The sequence below is a fragment of the Capricornis sumatraensis genome, chromosome 2 (assembly GCF_032405125.1).
Source record: "Capricornis sumatraensis isolate serow.1 chromosome 2, serow.2, whole genome shotgun sequence".
Lineage (NCBI taxonomy): Eukaryota > Metazoa > Chordata > Mammalia > Artiodactyla > Bovidae > Capricornis > Capricornis sumatraensis.
Genome location: NC_091070.1, coordinates 30,723,216 through 30,738,478, shown reverse-complemented (window position 1 = coordinate 30,738,478; position 15,263 = coordinate 30,723,216). Strand labels below are relative to the sequence as shown.

General features: G+C 37.4%; 1 protein-coding gene across 1 annotated transcript in view; it reads left to right on the top strand.

Moving 5' to 3' along the window:
• The window catches only part of LRRC9 (leucine rich repeat containing 9), a 123,701-nt gene that overhangs the window by 44,117 nt on the left and 64,321 nt on the right, over window positions 1-15,263 (top strand). The window contains exons 15-16 of the mRNA XM_068966559.1: window positions 4,647-4,859; window positions 8,346-8,465. Of these exons, the coding sequence (XP_068822660.1) occupies window positions 4,647-4,859; window positions 8,346-8,465 (333 nt within the window). The remainder of the gene's footprint in view (window positions 1-4,646; window positions 4,860-8,345; window positions 8,466-15,263) is intronic.

Sequence of the window (15,263 nt, the reverse complement as noted above, 5' to 3'; positions counted from 1 at the left end):
GTCTTGCAGTCCAAGGAACTCTCAAGAGTCTTCTCCAACACCACAGTTCAAAAGCATCAATTAATTCTTCTGTGCTCAGCTTTCTTTATAGTCCAGCTCTCACATCCATACATGACTATTGGAGAACCATAAGTTTGATTAGATGGACCTTTGTAATCAAAGTGATGTCTCTGGTTATTAATACACTGTCTGGGTTTATCATAGCTTTTCTTCCAAGGAGCAAGCGTCTTTTAATTTCATGGCTGCAGTCACCATCTGCAGTGATTTTGGAGCCCAAGAAAATAAAGTCTGTCACTGTTTCCACATCTCTTTGCCATGAAGTGATGGGACCAGATGCCGTGAGTATTTTGAATGTTGTTTTAAGCCAGCTTTTTTCACTGTTCTCTTTCACCTTCATCAAGAGGCTCTTTAGTTCCTCTTTGCTTTCTGCCATAAGGGTGGTGTCATCTGCATATCTGAGGTTATTGATATTTCTCCTGGCACTCTTGATTCCAGCTTGTGCTTCATCCAGCCTGGCATTTCTCATGATGTACTCTTCATATAAGTTAAATAAGCAGGGTGACAGTATGTAGCCTTGATGTACTCCTTGCTCAATTTAGAACCAGTCTGTTGTTCTGTGCCTGGTTCTAACTGTTGCTTCTTGACCTGCATACAGGTTTCGCAGGAGGCAGGTCAGGTGGCCTGAAATTCCCATCTCTTGAAGAATTTTCCATATTTTGTTGTGACCCACACAGTCAAAGTCTTTAGCATAGTCAGTGAAGCAGAAGTAGATGTTTTTCTGGAATCCTCTTGATTTTTCTATGATCCAGTAGATACTGGGAATTTGATCTCTGGTTCCTCTGCCTTTTCTAAGTCCATTTGAACATGTGGAAGTTCTCAGTTCACGTACTGTTGAAGCCTAGCTTGAAGAATTTTGAGCATTACTTTGCTAGCATGTGAAATGAGTGCAGTTGTGCAGTAGTTTGTACATTCTTTGGCACTGCCCTTCTTTGGGATTGGAATGAAAAACTGGCAACTATAGCCTTATGAAATGTATTTCTTAAATAATAAGACTTGAAAGTAGAAATTAGTCCTTGATCCATGGGCTGCAGAAGGAATGTTATGTTAGTAAGCATGAAAGCAATGTAAATCTCATTGCACATCTCCATCAGAGCTCTTGGGTAACCAGGTTCATTGTCAATGCTGCTGCTGGTCTCTTCAGTCATGTCTGACTCTGTGCGACCCCATAGACAGCAGCCCACCAGGCTCCCCCGTCCCCGGGATTTTCCAGGCAAGAACACTGGAGTGGGTTGCCATTTCCTTCTCCAATGCATGAAAGTGAAAAGTGAAAGTGAAGTCACTCAGTCATGTCCGACTCGTAGCGACCCCATGGACTGCAGCCTACCAGGCTCCTCCGTCCATGGGGTTTTCCAGGCAAGAGTACTGGAGTGGGGTGAGGTTCATTGTTAATAGGCAGTAGTATTTTAAAAGAAATCCTTTTTTTTTTTCTCTGAGCAGTAGGTCTAGACAGGGGTCTTAAAATATTCAGCAAACCATGTTGTAAACAAATGTGCTGTCATCCAGGCTTTTTTGGTCCCATTTATAGATCACAGGTAGAGTAGATTTAGCATAATTCTTAAGTGCCGTAGGGTGTCCAGAATGGTAAATGAGCATTAGCTTCAACTAAAAGAGCCCCTAACAAGAGTCAGCTTGACCTTTGAATCTCTAAAGCTGAGCACTGACTTCAGTGCTATGAAAATCCTAGATGGCATCTTCTTTTAATAGAAAATCCTAGATGGTATCTTCTAATAGAGTGCTGTTTAATCTATATTGAAAATCTCTGTATTAGTGTAGTTACCTTTATTAGTGACCTTAGCTAGATATTCTGAATATCTTGCTGCAGCTTCTACATCAGCACTTGGTGATTCACTTTGCTCTTCTATGTTATGGAGATCTCTTCTTTCCTTAAACTTCATGAACCAGGCTCAGCTAGCTTCAAACTTTTCTTCTGCAACTTTCCCACCTCTCTCAGCCTTCATAGAATTGAAGCGAGTTAGGACTTTTCTGTGGTTTAGGCTTTGACTTAAGGGAATATTGTGACTGATTTGATCTTCCATCCAGAGCACAAAATCATTTTCCATATCAGTAATAAGACTGTTTCAGTTTTTTTATATTCATATGTTCACTGGAGTAGTACTTTTAATTTTCTTCAAAACTTCTCCTTTGCATTCAAAACTTGACTGGAGCAAGAGGCATAGCTTTCAGCCTGTCTCAGTGTTCAACATGCCTTCTTCACTAAACTCAGTCATTCTAGCTTTTGATTTAAAGTGAGAGGTATGTGACTTTTCCTTTCACTTGAACAGTGAGAAGCCATTCTAAGGTTATTAATTGCCTAAATTTTAAGATTGTTCTATCTCAGGAAATAGGGAGGCCCAAACAGAGGAAGAGAGGCAGGGAAATGGCTGGTCAATGGAGTAGTCCAAACACTGTCTTACATGAGCATGGTTTGTGGCAGCCCAAAACCATTACCATAGTAACATCACAGATCACCATAACAAATATAATCTTAGTGAAAAACTTTGAAATATTACGAGGATTACCAGATGTGACAGAGACATGAAGTGAGCAAATGCTGTTGGAAAATAGCACCAATAGACTTGATTGATGCCTTCAATTTGTTCGAAACCCAAGAAAGCAAAACACAACAAAACGAGGTATGCCTATATATAAATGTAAAATGATTATTCTGTGAGGAATATAATTTTCAAAGAAAATCATTATGACACCTAAATTTTTTATTTTGAAAATATATGACATGAGTAGTATATAGCTGTAGTCTCACTAGAAAAGATTCAAACTTATTGCAGAATATAGAATACACATAAAAATCTGCTTTCACCTCAATCCTATCCCACTCCCTTTCATTAAGGCATCCACTGTTAATAGCTTTGTGGGTTTGCTTTCAATCTTTTTTACTCTTTTGAAATATTATCTTTATTATTAAAATTATTTTAATATATATAGATCATTATGTTCTGTTCCATTGATCTCTTGGTCTAATCTTGGACCCCTACCATCTTGTTTTGGTTATTACAACTGGATGATATGTTTGGATATGTGACAAGGCTAATTCTCTTCCACTTATTTTTTTAAAAATTTCTTGGCTATTCTTGAACATGAAGAGGGCATGGAAACCCACTCCAGTATTCTTGCTTGCAAAATCCCATGGACAGAGGAGCCTGGCGGGCTGTGGTCCATTGGGTTGCAGAGTCAGACATGACTGAAGCGACTTAGCATGCACACACACATTCTTGAATATTTTCACTTTCAAATTAAATTTTCAAACAGCTTGTTACTAGGATTTGATTGTAAGTGTATTGAATTTAAATTTAATTTGGGGTGAACTGACTTCTTTGTAGTATTGGGCCTCTCATCCAGGAACATGATACATTATTCCATTTACTCAAGTCCTCTCCCATATTTTCCTTTATATGGGTCTTAAACATTTCTTTTTATATTTCTTGTATAGTTCTGGGCATTTATATTTTATGTTGCTATGAAGAATATTCTATCAGTCAAATATACTCTCAGCAAAAGACACAGAAACCCAAACAAACAGAAAACAAAATAACTGAAATAACAAGAAGTGGAGAGGCCAAGTCCCTGCTATTGTGGCTGACTTCACTACAAAGTGATGTCAGCAAAGACAAGAGCTCCATCATCCTGCTTGCCCCTTTATAAGCTGTTTGAATCTGAAAATCAAATGTTTGTTTTAACTCTGGGAAGTTTCCTTTTCTTAATTCCTTTATTGTTACTTCTGTTCTCTGTTAAGCCCTCTCGAACTCCTATTTGGTAAACATTGAACATTCTGAACTGTTCCCCCCAGCAATGTATTTTAATTTTTTTTCTCTGTATTTTACATTTCCATCTTTAAATTCTTGTGAAAGATGCTCTCTATATTAGCTTCCACAGTGTTAATTTGATTTGCTGTAGTATCCATTTGGTTCCTCAGGACATTTATTGAATATTTCATACTTCACTAATTGTTTTTATGGTGACTTTGAAGCATTTACCCTATTTTTTCTATACCGTCTATTCTTTTATAGATGTTTTGCTCTCCTAGATTTTAAAAAGAATTCTCTTATGGACCATTTTGGTTTTTCGTAGAGCCATTTCTGTTTGTTCACGTTGTTTTTGCCCAGTCATCCACAATTCTTATGAAAACTTAATCGCCTAACAATTACCTAGAGCTTCCTCCTGCTGCTTCACTTGTTCACTCTAAACATCAAGTTTCTTGGAATCTGCTCTTTGAAGTGGTTATCTCCTGCATATATTTTGTCTGCAGGTTACATTTCTGCTTTTTATTTGTCAGTTCAGTCCCTTCTAATTTGTATCTCACAACTTTTAAGTCTTTTGTTGGTGCCCTCTCCACTGTTATAAAATATTTAAAAAATGTCTTTTAAGGAATTTTCAGGAGGAGGGGATGAACACACCCATTCTTAGTCCACAACTTTAATCTATTCTCATAGATTTCCTAATGTGATACAGATCATCATAGATATTACTATATAATGGAAAAAGTTTTAATTCATCTTTCCTACATAGCTCATTTTTCAAAATGATAAATACAGCAACCAAATTTTCAATGTTTTTAATAAATTTTTTAGGTCAAGGCTCACTCTTTATTTTCTTCATTCAACAATGTTATTCTAGAAGAAAGCAAAAAAATTTCAGAAGGATCAGTATTGTCTCAGGATTTGAAATTTGATGATGAAGTTATAAAAATGGATCCCAGGATCAAGCCCAGACCAAAACTTACTAGTTTGGATGATAAAACGATACTTTCCCTTGCCAAGACTAGTGTTTATGGTCATATTGTGGTGAGTATTACGAGGAAATTCTATTGAGATATTAAGCTTCCTTCTATATCTTGACTCAGTCTGTCCATTTCAAATCTGCTACCATTCTATCTAGACTCCCTTTATCGCCAACCTAGATACTTCCACGGGGCTATTACACAATTTCAGGAGGCACCATGCACATGATATTCTATTAATGTGCTCTTTGGATGCCATTCAGTATATAGCTAAGTATAACTCAATACAAGGGGTGTGTGCGTGTTTGTATGTGTGTGTGTGTGTGTGTGTGTGTGTGTGTGTTGGGGTGGGGGTGCATGCCTACTACAGCTATGCAACAGGTTTTGTCCTACTTCCGCTTCAAGGCCACAACCCATTCTCCATACTGAAGCCAGAGTAGTCTTTTCAAGTGCAAATCTGATTTGTCATCCCTCACCACTCCTATATGAAATGCACAAATGCTTTTCATTCTTTTAAAAATAAAACCAAAGTCCTTAATATGGCCTGTAAGGTTTTATATGACCTGGTCCCAGGCCTGTCTTTTCAGACTCTTCTCATATTACCCTCCCTGTAGCAATCTGTAGTCAGCCTCCTTTTTGTTTCCTAACTGTATCCTTTGCAGCTGCACAGAGTCTCCACACTAGCTACTTCATCTGCACAGGATGTTTTCACATGACCCTGTTTCTCCTACTTAGCTCCCACACATTTTAGATCTATACTTAAGCATTTAGTCCTTCTCTTACCTCTAGGTCTAATTAAGAATCTAAGGAAGAGTCCTTTGTCGTGTGTTCTGTATCCTTCCTAAACTATAAATTCCACAGGGACAGAGGCTATGGCTGCTCTTAGTCATTTATATTCCCAGCACGAGGGTAACAATGTAAGACTGTGCAGTATGCATTGCACAGAAGGGCCACATCTAAGGGGCAACTTTTAAATATACAGTAGTATATTTACTACAACTTTCTGATGACTGGTGGTGGAATTTCTTTTACTAACAAAATCAGTCTATTGTGACAATTTTCTAAAAGCTGGAAATAAAGGTGTCTTGAGGTGAGGATGCCTTTTTATGATTTACTTATAAATACTGTGTGGGCCAGCATCAACTTTGCCATTATCTAGCACAATACCTAGCACATATGAGATACTCATTGGGTATTTGTTCTAAAACAGAATGTCTGAGTGGTTCTCACAGAAAAAGTGAGTTGTCTGCTTGAACCTAAAGAAGTAGTAAACAAATGGATATTAATTGATAAATGATTACAATACTAAAGGTATTCTTACTTGACATATCTTCCTATGCATTTACTGAAAACTGAGATACAGATAAAAATTCAGAAATTATTTTTATCTTGAAAGTCAATTACTTGGCTCCATTTTGACATTTTTAAATCCACTGTTTATGACAGTTTTTTTCCAAATGATTATGTGAAGCAGAAAGAGAATGCAAAACATATATTTTAAAAATAATACAGTTTTCAGTCTGCTTCTAAAAATATCCAAAACATCTTTTTAAGATAGTTTATGAAATTGCTCTGGTAAAACTGTATTAGCATCATCCACCAAATCTTCAAGTCTAGATTAAGTCTACTTTAGAGAATTATTATTAGAGATGAAGTAAAACTTTATAGCATGATAGCAATATCACCATCTTTATCATAAATATGCAATATACTTAATACAGGAACAATCTTCCAGCTGACAGTTTGGAGAAATTGTTTCTGAACTATAATGTCAGGATTTCATATTTGAGTAATACATTTTTATAATAAAGCCTCAATTGGAAAGGTTTAATAAATCAGTGTTCTGATAGGATTGAGCTTCTGAAACATGTATTCCTATAGATTTAAAGAGATTAAATTAAAGTAAAAAAAATAGCACCAGAAGGTAGGTCTTTTTTATTATCTTTGATTTGTAAGATAAGAACCAGAAAGGAGAAGAATTTAAGACTTTGGAATATCTTGGCCAGTGTGACCTCCATCTGACTATTAATTTGGTCAATACTCATAACATAAGAATTTAAGAATTCATCTTAAATTTGTCTATAAAAGCCAGAAATTTTTCTACAGTTTCCAGTAAGAATTCTAGATATTAGAAGAAGGATATTTAGGCATCACATCCTTTATTCTCCTTTATTTGTGCCATTACTGTAAGAGAAAGTGAAGGTACATATGTATTATTTTCTTTTCAGTTATCCCCACTAGATTGAGTTTTATGAAGACATCCATAAAAATAAATATATAGAAATGAAAAGCCCAGAGTAATATAATTTTATATTCTCTTACAGCACAATTAAATACTAAAAAGTAGAGTTGTTAGTTATAAGTCTGGCTTTTGCACTGATTTATTCACCTAGCATTTACTGAGAATTTGCTATATTTTAGCCATTGAAGCAAGTATTAGGTGTTCAATGAATAAGTTTTCTTCCCTGCTCCAAGGATATTATTTTAGCGAAGGAGACAGATACACAAACAAATACAAGACATTAGAGCTGCTGGGAGAGGTCCACAGAAAGAGGTGGGTTTGTGTGAATTTCTGAAGGATATGGAAGATTTCATCGCTTTTGTCTTCCATGCAGAGGCATACTTTATCTGTAAGCACATGGTTTTGAAAGACCAAGTGTCTTATCTAGGGTGTGTGATGGTGGGAATATAGGTGTAGGTTAGAATACAAAGATACATGAGACTGTGACTGAAGAATGAGAGGTTATAGCCACGTTAGGACTCTTTGCGACCCTATGGACTAGGCTGCCAGGCTACTCTGTCCAAGGAATTCTCCAGGCAATACTGGATTGGGTTGCCATGCCCTCCTCCACGGGATCTTCCCCACCCAGCAATCAAACTCACGTCTCTTATGTCTCCTGCATTGGCAGGTGGGTTCTTTACCACTAGTGCCGCCTGGGAAGCCCAAGCAGATATCATAGTCTCCCCTAAATATAAAAATATAGTGACATTCATTTTCATATAGCCCAGGATCAAATGGGCAGGGAAAATCTGGGTCAATTTGTGGTGCAGAGACTTAGACAGTCTCTCAATTCCTTCTTTGACATTGTATCATCTTTGACATTGTATCCTCCCACTTTAACGCCCTCAGCCTTTCTTCCTTAGGCCAGGGCCCTCATTTGGTTCCCTGTCATCAGGTTATATCCAGCCATCCTCTTTCCTGTGAGGCAACCTAGCCAATACCCCAAATCTTTAGGGCCTACATTGTTCACCAGCTAGCCTGAGAAATAGAACTGCCCTAATGAATATAACAACAAAATATTTAATCATCTTCTAAAAAGAATTTCATGCAAATTATTAGTAAACTTAGAGCAAGTGGAAAATCAAATTAATCAAGTACCAGGTCCAAAGCTGCTATTATAAACTTCATCTTGTAAAATCAGATTATAAAAACAGACTATACTTTTAAAATTATATTTTTTTTTCCGTTGGCTCTCTCTTACTGTTATTTAATAGCTATAATTAGAATATAATTTGTCTTACTTTTTATTTACATTTTATCTTACTTCAGAGTCTGAATCTACATGGAAACAGCTTGAGTAAGTTGAGAGATCTCTCCAAATTAACAGGACTTCGAAAACTTAATATCAGCTTTAATGAATTTACTTGTTTAGATGATGTATACCACCTGGTAAGAACTTTTTTGAAATTATGTAAGTAAAATAAAATCATTAATTTAATGGATAAATTATTTTTGTAATAATGACCTCTTCTATACCATATTAAAGATATATAGCACAAATCAGGAACAAAGCATACATAAAACTATAGTTTGTTATAGTATGTTATTTTTTCTAAAATAGGTCTTAGATTTAGATTCTGTTTACAAACCACATATACACCTGTGATCATATCTGAGTTCTAGCTACTTGAAAATAAAAGTAAAACTACTCCAGACTTGTTTTTAAAATGTCATTGATAAACTGTCATTTCCAATTTCTTCTGCTATTTTTTCTCAGTCTCTTTTTCCTCCTTCTTGTGAGTCCTTATTTCTTCTTCACTTTTTGGTTTACCACTTTACAGCTAATGTTGTCAGTTCTTCCCATCTGTGCATTATCCTTATGGTTATTTCTCTTTCTCTCTGCCTCGTCCTTTCTACCAAAACTTCAAATACATAGATCTTGTTTGACTTGTGTTTGCCTTCTTATAAATCAAAGGACAAATATAGTAATACACATGTACACATAGGTACAGATCTTATCTGGATATTTTCCCCTGTTTTATGTCATATAACAATAATTACATTGGAAAAGGCAATGGCACCCCACTCCAGTACTCTTGCCTGGAAAATCCCATGGACAGAGGAGCCTGGTGGGCTTCAGTCCATGGGGTCACTAAGAGTTGGACACAGCTGAGCAACTTCACTTTCACTTTTCCCTTTCATGCATTGGAGAAGGAAATTGCAACCCACTCCAGTGTTCTTGCCTGGAGAATCCCAGGGACGGGGGAGCCTGGTGGGCTGCTGTCTTTGGGGTCATACAGAGTCAGACACGACTGAAGCAACTTAGCAGCAGCAGCAGCAGCAACAATAATTACATATGGGTTCCAGAACTGCAATGCAGCATCTTTGTTTCCGTAGGTCTCAGGTCATCGACATATCTCTTCGAATATATCCAATGAGATATATTCAAGATACATCTCAGCTCTTGCCCATTTTCTACCTCCTTGTAACCATTTCAAGGCTCTTGCACCATTACTTCTCCCACTGTGGTGAGAGTTTGCTACTTTGTTTATTGGCCTTCAGTCAGTTCAGTTCATTCAGCTTGGTGGTGTCCGGCTCTCTGCGACCCCATGAATTGCAGCACGCCAGGCCTCCCTGTCCATTACCAACTCCCAGAGTTCATTCAAACTCACGTCCATCAAGTCAGTGATGCCATCCAGCCATCTCATCCTCTGTCGTCCCCTTCTCCTCCTGCCCCCAATCCCTCCCAGCATCAGAGTCTTTTCCAATGAGTCAACTCTTCACATGAGGTGGCCAAAGTACTGGGGTTTCAGCTTTAGCATCATTCCTTCCAAAGAACACCCAGGACTGATCTCCTTTAGAATGGACTGGTTGGATCTCCTTGCTGTCCAAGGGACTCTCAAGAGTCTTCTCCAACACCACAGTTCAAAAGCATCAATTCTTTGGCGCTCAGCTTTCTTCACAGTCCAATTCTCACATCCATACATGACCACTGGAAAAACCATAGCCTTGACTAGATGGACCTTTGTTGGCAAAGTAATGTCTCTGCTTTTCAATATGCTATCTAGGTTGGTCATAACTTTCCTTCCAAGGAGTAAGCGTCTTTTAATTTCATGGCTGCAATCACCATCTGCAGTGATTTTGGAGCCCCCCAAAATAAAGTCTGACAGTGTTTCCACTGTTTCTCCATCTATTTGCCATGAAGTGATGGGACCAGATGCCATGATCTTTGTTTTCTGAATGTTGAGCTTTAAGGCAACTTTTTCACTCTCCTCTTTCACTTTCATCAGGAGGCTTTTTAGTTCCTTTTCACTTTCTGCCATAAGGATGGTGTCATCTGCATATCTGAGGTTAGATTTTAGTATTTAAACTCCCTTCCTTTTTTCTTTTAGTAAACCAGAGTCTTTTTTATTAAAATTGGGGTAACATTGGTTTATGACACTACATAAGTTTCATGTGTACAATATTATTATATTTCAACTTCCGTATACACTACAGCATGCTCACCACCAAAAGTTTAGTTTCTATCCATCACCAGGCAGTTGACCACCTTTACCCATTTTGCCCTCCCTCCACCCTACTTCCCCACTGGTAATCACTACTCTGTTCCTTTTATCTATGTGTTTATCTTTATTTGGTTTGATTTATTCCTTTGTTTTTTTTTTAAATTCCACATATGTGATATGATACAGTATTTGTCTTTCTTTGACTTATTTCTCTTAGAATAATACCCTCCATCCATGTTGTTGCAAATGGCAAGATTTCATCTCTTTTATGTCTCAGTAGTATTTCTTAGTATATATATATATATACCACATCTCCTTTATACATTCATCCATTGATGAGCACTTAGGTTGCTTCTGTATCTTGGCAATTGTAAATTCAGCTATGAACTCAGGGGTACAATATTTTGAATTTATGTTTTTATACTCTTTGGATAAATACAAACAGTGCATGAGGGTTCACTTTTCTCTACATCCTCTCTTGTTATTTCTTGCCTTTTTGATAACAAATCATTGTGGTTTTGATTTGCATTTCCCTACTAATTAGTGATGAACATCTTTTCATGTACCTGTTGTCCATCTGAAAATAACTTTGGGAAAATGACCATTTAGCTCCTCTGCCTATTTTTTAAATTGGGTTGTTTGGGTTTTTTTGTTGAGTTTTATGAGTTTTTAATATATATTTTACATCAGCCTCTTATCAGATATATGATTTGCAAATATCTTCTCCAGCTTGGTATGTTGTCTTTTCATTTTGCTGATGGTTTCCTTTGCCATGCAGAGCTTTTTAGTTTGATGTAGTCCCATTTCTTCATTTTTGCTTTTGTCCATATTGCTTGAGGAGTCATATCTAGAAACACATTGCTAAGACTCATGTCAAAGAGCATACTGCCTTTATTTCTTCTAGGAATTTTAATGGTATTAGGAAACTGGATAGGCACATGTAAGGCCAAAGTCCTTTTTAACAGAATTCCCTGTAGGGTTTGGTATGCAACTGAGAAAAGAAGATAGTTTAATAGAGGTCCCAGGACTATATATATTAATTGGTGGCATTTTTTTGTTTAATTTTTTTTTAATGATTTTCTAGCAGTTCCAAAGGTTGTAACAAGCACTGTAATTTTGCTAAGGCACAAATATAAAGAGTAAACTCTTAAGTCACACAGGATGAGTTTAGCCAGCTGCCCAGTGTGTATTTTGCAGTGTGGTTATATTGTTCTTTTCATCATCACAGCCACACAGCCTACTTATTGAATAACTATTACCATGGTCATTTTACATACAAGGGAACTGGACAAATTTTATGCCCAAGTGTTATTTTTTTAATTTTAGAACTAGGTATAGATTCCTCAAACATCAAGAATCTGATATATAAATAAGTCTCTAAAAATGACTATAAGGATCTTCAGGTGTCAAAGAGAGGAGACACTGTATATGTAGAATAAAACACAGATCCTGAAAACCACATACTACAAATATATGGTTTAATAAATTATTATAAGGTGAACATGCTTGTAAGTATCGTCCAGGTCAAGAAATAAAACTCTGCCACCCAGAGCATAAATCCTTATATATGCCCCATTCCTTCAAGAAATCATTATCCTAACTTCTATAGTTATCCTCTCCCTGCTGTTTCCCCCCATAGTTCCAACACCCAAATGTGTATCCCTAGCACAGCAGTTTGGTTTCCCCCATTTTTTTAATGTACTGTATTTTTTTAAGTCTCTTGTAAGTTTACCTTCTATTCTTTCACTCCCCACTGTTTATTTGTTAGAGAAGGAAATGGCAACCTGTTCCAGTTTTCTTGTCTGGAAAATCCCATGGTCAGAGGAGTCTAGTGGGCTGCAGTCCTTGAAGTTGCAGTGTCATAAAACAGTTGTAGAAAAACTTGCACCTTCCAACCCAAACAGTTTCCCACAGTCTGCTGCTGCTGCTACTAAGTCACTAAAGTTGTGTCCGATTCTGTGCGACCCCATGGACTGCAGCACACCAGGCTCCTCCGTCCATGGGATTTTCCAGGCAAGAGTACTGGAGTGGGGTGCCATCACCTTCTCTGTCCCACAGTCTAGACCCTGCCAATATATTACCTATGATACAACCCTACATGCCCTCCACCCACCAGTTTTTTTTCCAAATTGGCAACTGGATCCAGAGATTGGATCAGACTCAGATTCCATTCCTCTGGCAAGACTGTAAGAGACACATAATGTCTAGTCGTCACTTTTCTGATTCAAGGAGCCTATATCCATTATTGTTCAGTTGCTCAGTCGTTTGACTCTTTGCCAGCCCATGGGCGACAGCACCCCATGCTTCCGTGTCCTTCACCATTTCCCAGAGCTTGCTCAAACTCAACTCCATTGAGTCAGTGATGCTATCCAACCATCTTGTCCTCTGTTGTCCCCTTCTCCTCCTGCCTTCATTCTTTCCCAGAATCAGTCTTTTCCAATGAGTCAGCTCTTCCCATCAGGTGGCCAAAGTATTAGAGCTTCAGCTTCAGCATCAGTCCTTCCAATGAATATTCAGGTTTGATTCCTTTGTTCTCCTTGCAGTCCAAGGGACTCTCAAAACACCACAGTTCAAAAGCATCAATTCTTTGGCACTCAGCCTTTTTTATGGTCCAACTCTTACATCTGTACAATGAGACTACTGGAAAAACCATAGCTTTGACTGGACAGATCTTTGTCAACAGAGTAATGTCTCTGCTTTTTAATACACTATCTGGGCATAGCTTTTCTTCCAAGGAACAAGTGTCTTTTAAGTTCATGGCTGCAGTCACCATCTGCAGTGATTTTGGAGCCCAAGAAAATAAAGTCTTTTACTGTTTCCATTGTTTCCCCATCTATATGCCATGAAGTGATGGGATGGATGCCATGATCTTAGTTTTTTGAATGTTGAGTTTTAAGCCCATTTTTCACTCTTCTCTTTCACCTTCATCAAGAAGCTCTTTAGTTCCTCTTTGCTTTCTGCCATAAGGTTGGTGTCATCTACATATCTGAGGTTATTGATATTTCTCCTGGCAATCTTGATTCCAGCTTGTGATTCATCCAACCCAGCATTAAATATTCATTAATTTATTGAAAATTATGAAATAGCAATATTCTTATTCTCATTTCTTTTTCATTTATTAATTGGAATATTTTACATAGAGATATTTCCCCTTGTCTATTATTTGGATACCTAGTAGAACCATTCATATAGAAAATACAGAAAAGATATTTGATTATTTGCCCTTATTTACCAACTTTGAAGATAATGAATTAGTTCCTTATGATTTCCCAAAGATGAGCCATTCTTTTTCTGTTTTAGTATCATTAGGAATGCAGGGACTTAAACATATTTGATGATATTCAATTTATTGCAATTATTATCATGACGAAGCTCAGATTTTCTCATACTTAGCCAGTAGAAGCATCATAAAGTTATCTCCTTTAGCCATGACTCTAGTAGTCTGTGATAGCTTCTTTGCCACCTAGCATGAATGATTTTCCATACACATTTTGTGTGTTTTTCTACTGCAGACAGAGTCAGCTATTTCTTCAAGAAGCCCTGGTTTCTTTTAGAGAAGTGGTATTTCGGGACCACAACCTGGGTTAGTCACTGTTAATAAGTCTTTCCATTGGACAGGACTTGTGAGGGAGGTGTGTGTGGGAGGGGGGCTGGTATATATGCATATGTGTAACTAAAATTAACCTTATGAATTTATATTGATATTTCCAATTCAGGACTGCAAATCATTTAGCTTAACCTTTTTTCTGTTGTTGTTTTGTTCAGTTGCTAAGTCATGTCGGACTCTTTGCAACCCCATAAAATGCAGGACACCAGGCTTCCCTATCCTTCACTATCTCCCAGAGTTTGCTAAAACTCATGTCCATTGAGTCGGTGATGCCATCCAACCATCTTATCCTCTGTCATCCCCTTCTCCTCCTGCCCTCAATCATTCCCAGCATCAGGATCTTTTCCAAAGAGTCGGATCTTCCCATCAGGTGGCCAGCTTTAGCTTCAGCATCAGTCCTTCCAATGAATATTCAGGGTTGATTTCCTTTAGGATTGACTGGTTCGATCTTCTTTTTGTCCAGGGACTCTCAAGAGTCTTCACCAGCACCACAGTTCAAAAGCATCAATTCTTTGATGCTCAACCTTCTTTATGGTCCACCTCTCACATCCATTACATGACTACTGGAAAAACCACAGCTTTGACTATATGGACCTTTGTCAGCAAAGTGATGTTTCTGCTTTTTAATATGGTGTCTAAATTTGTCATAGCTTCTCTTCCAAGTAAGAAGTGTCATTTTATTTCTGACTGCAGTCACTGTCCACAGTGCTTTTGGAGCCCAAGAAAATAAAATCTGCCACTGTTTCCATTTTTTCCCCATCTACTTGCCATGGAGTGATGGGACTGGATGCCATGATCTTCTTTTGAGGGGATATTGAGTTTTCTCTGTTACATACATCTATATCTTTTTTTCATCACCAATAATCCTTATTTTCAAGGTTACAAGGTGAGAATTGGGATATTTAATCATTTATTTGTTTTATCCCCTGTTACACAACAGTCTTGGAATGATAGCACTAATACCCTCATCAGCATGTTACCATAACTTTTTTTTTAATTTTGAGTATGCTCTTTCCAGTCTTCTTTATTTTAAAAAAGTTAAAATTATCATACTATATCTACTTTGAGCATGTAGCCCTTACACTCTGTACACTCTACCTTTTAGTTCATTGGTAATTGTATATTTAATTCTCA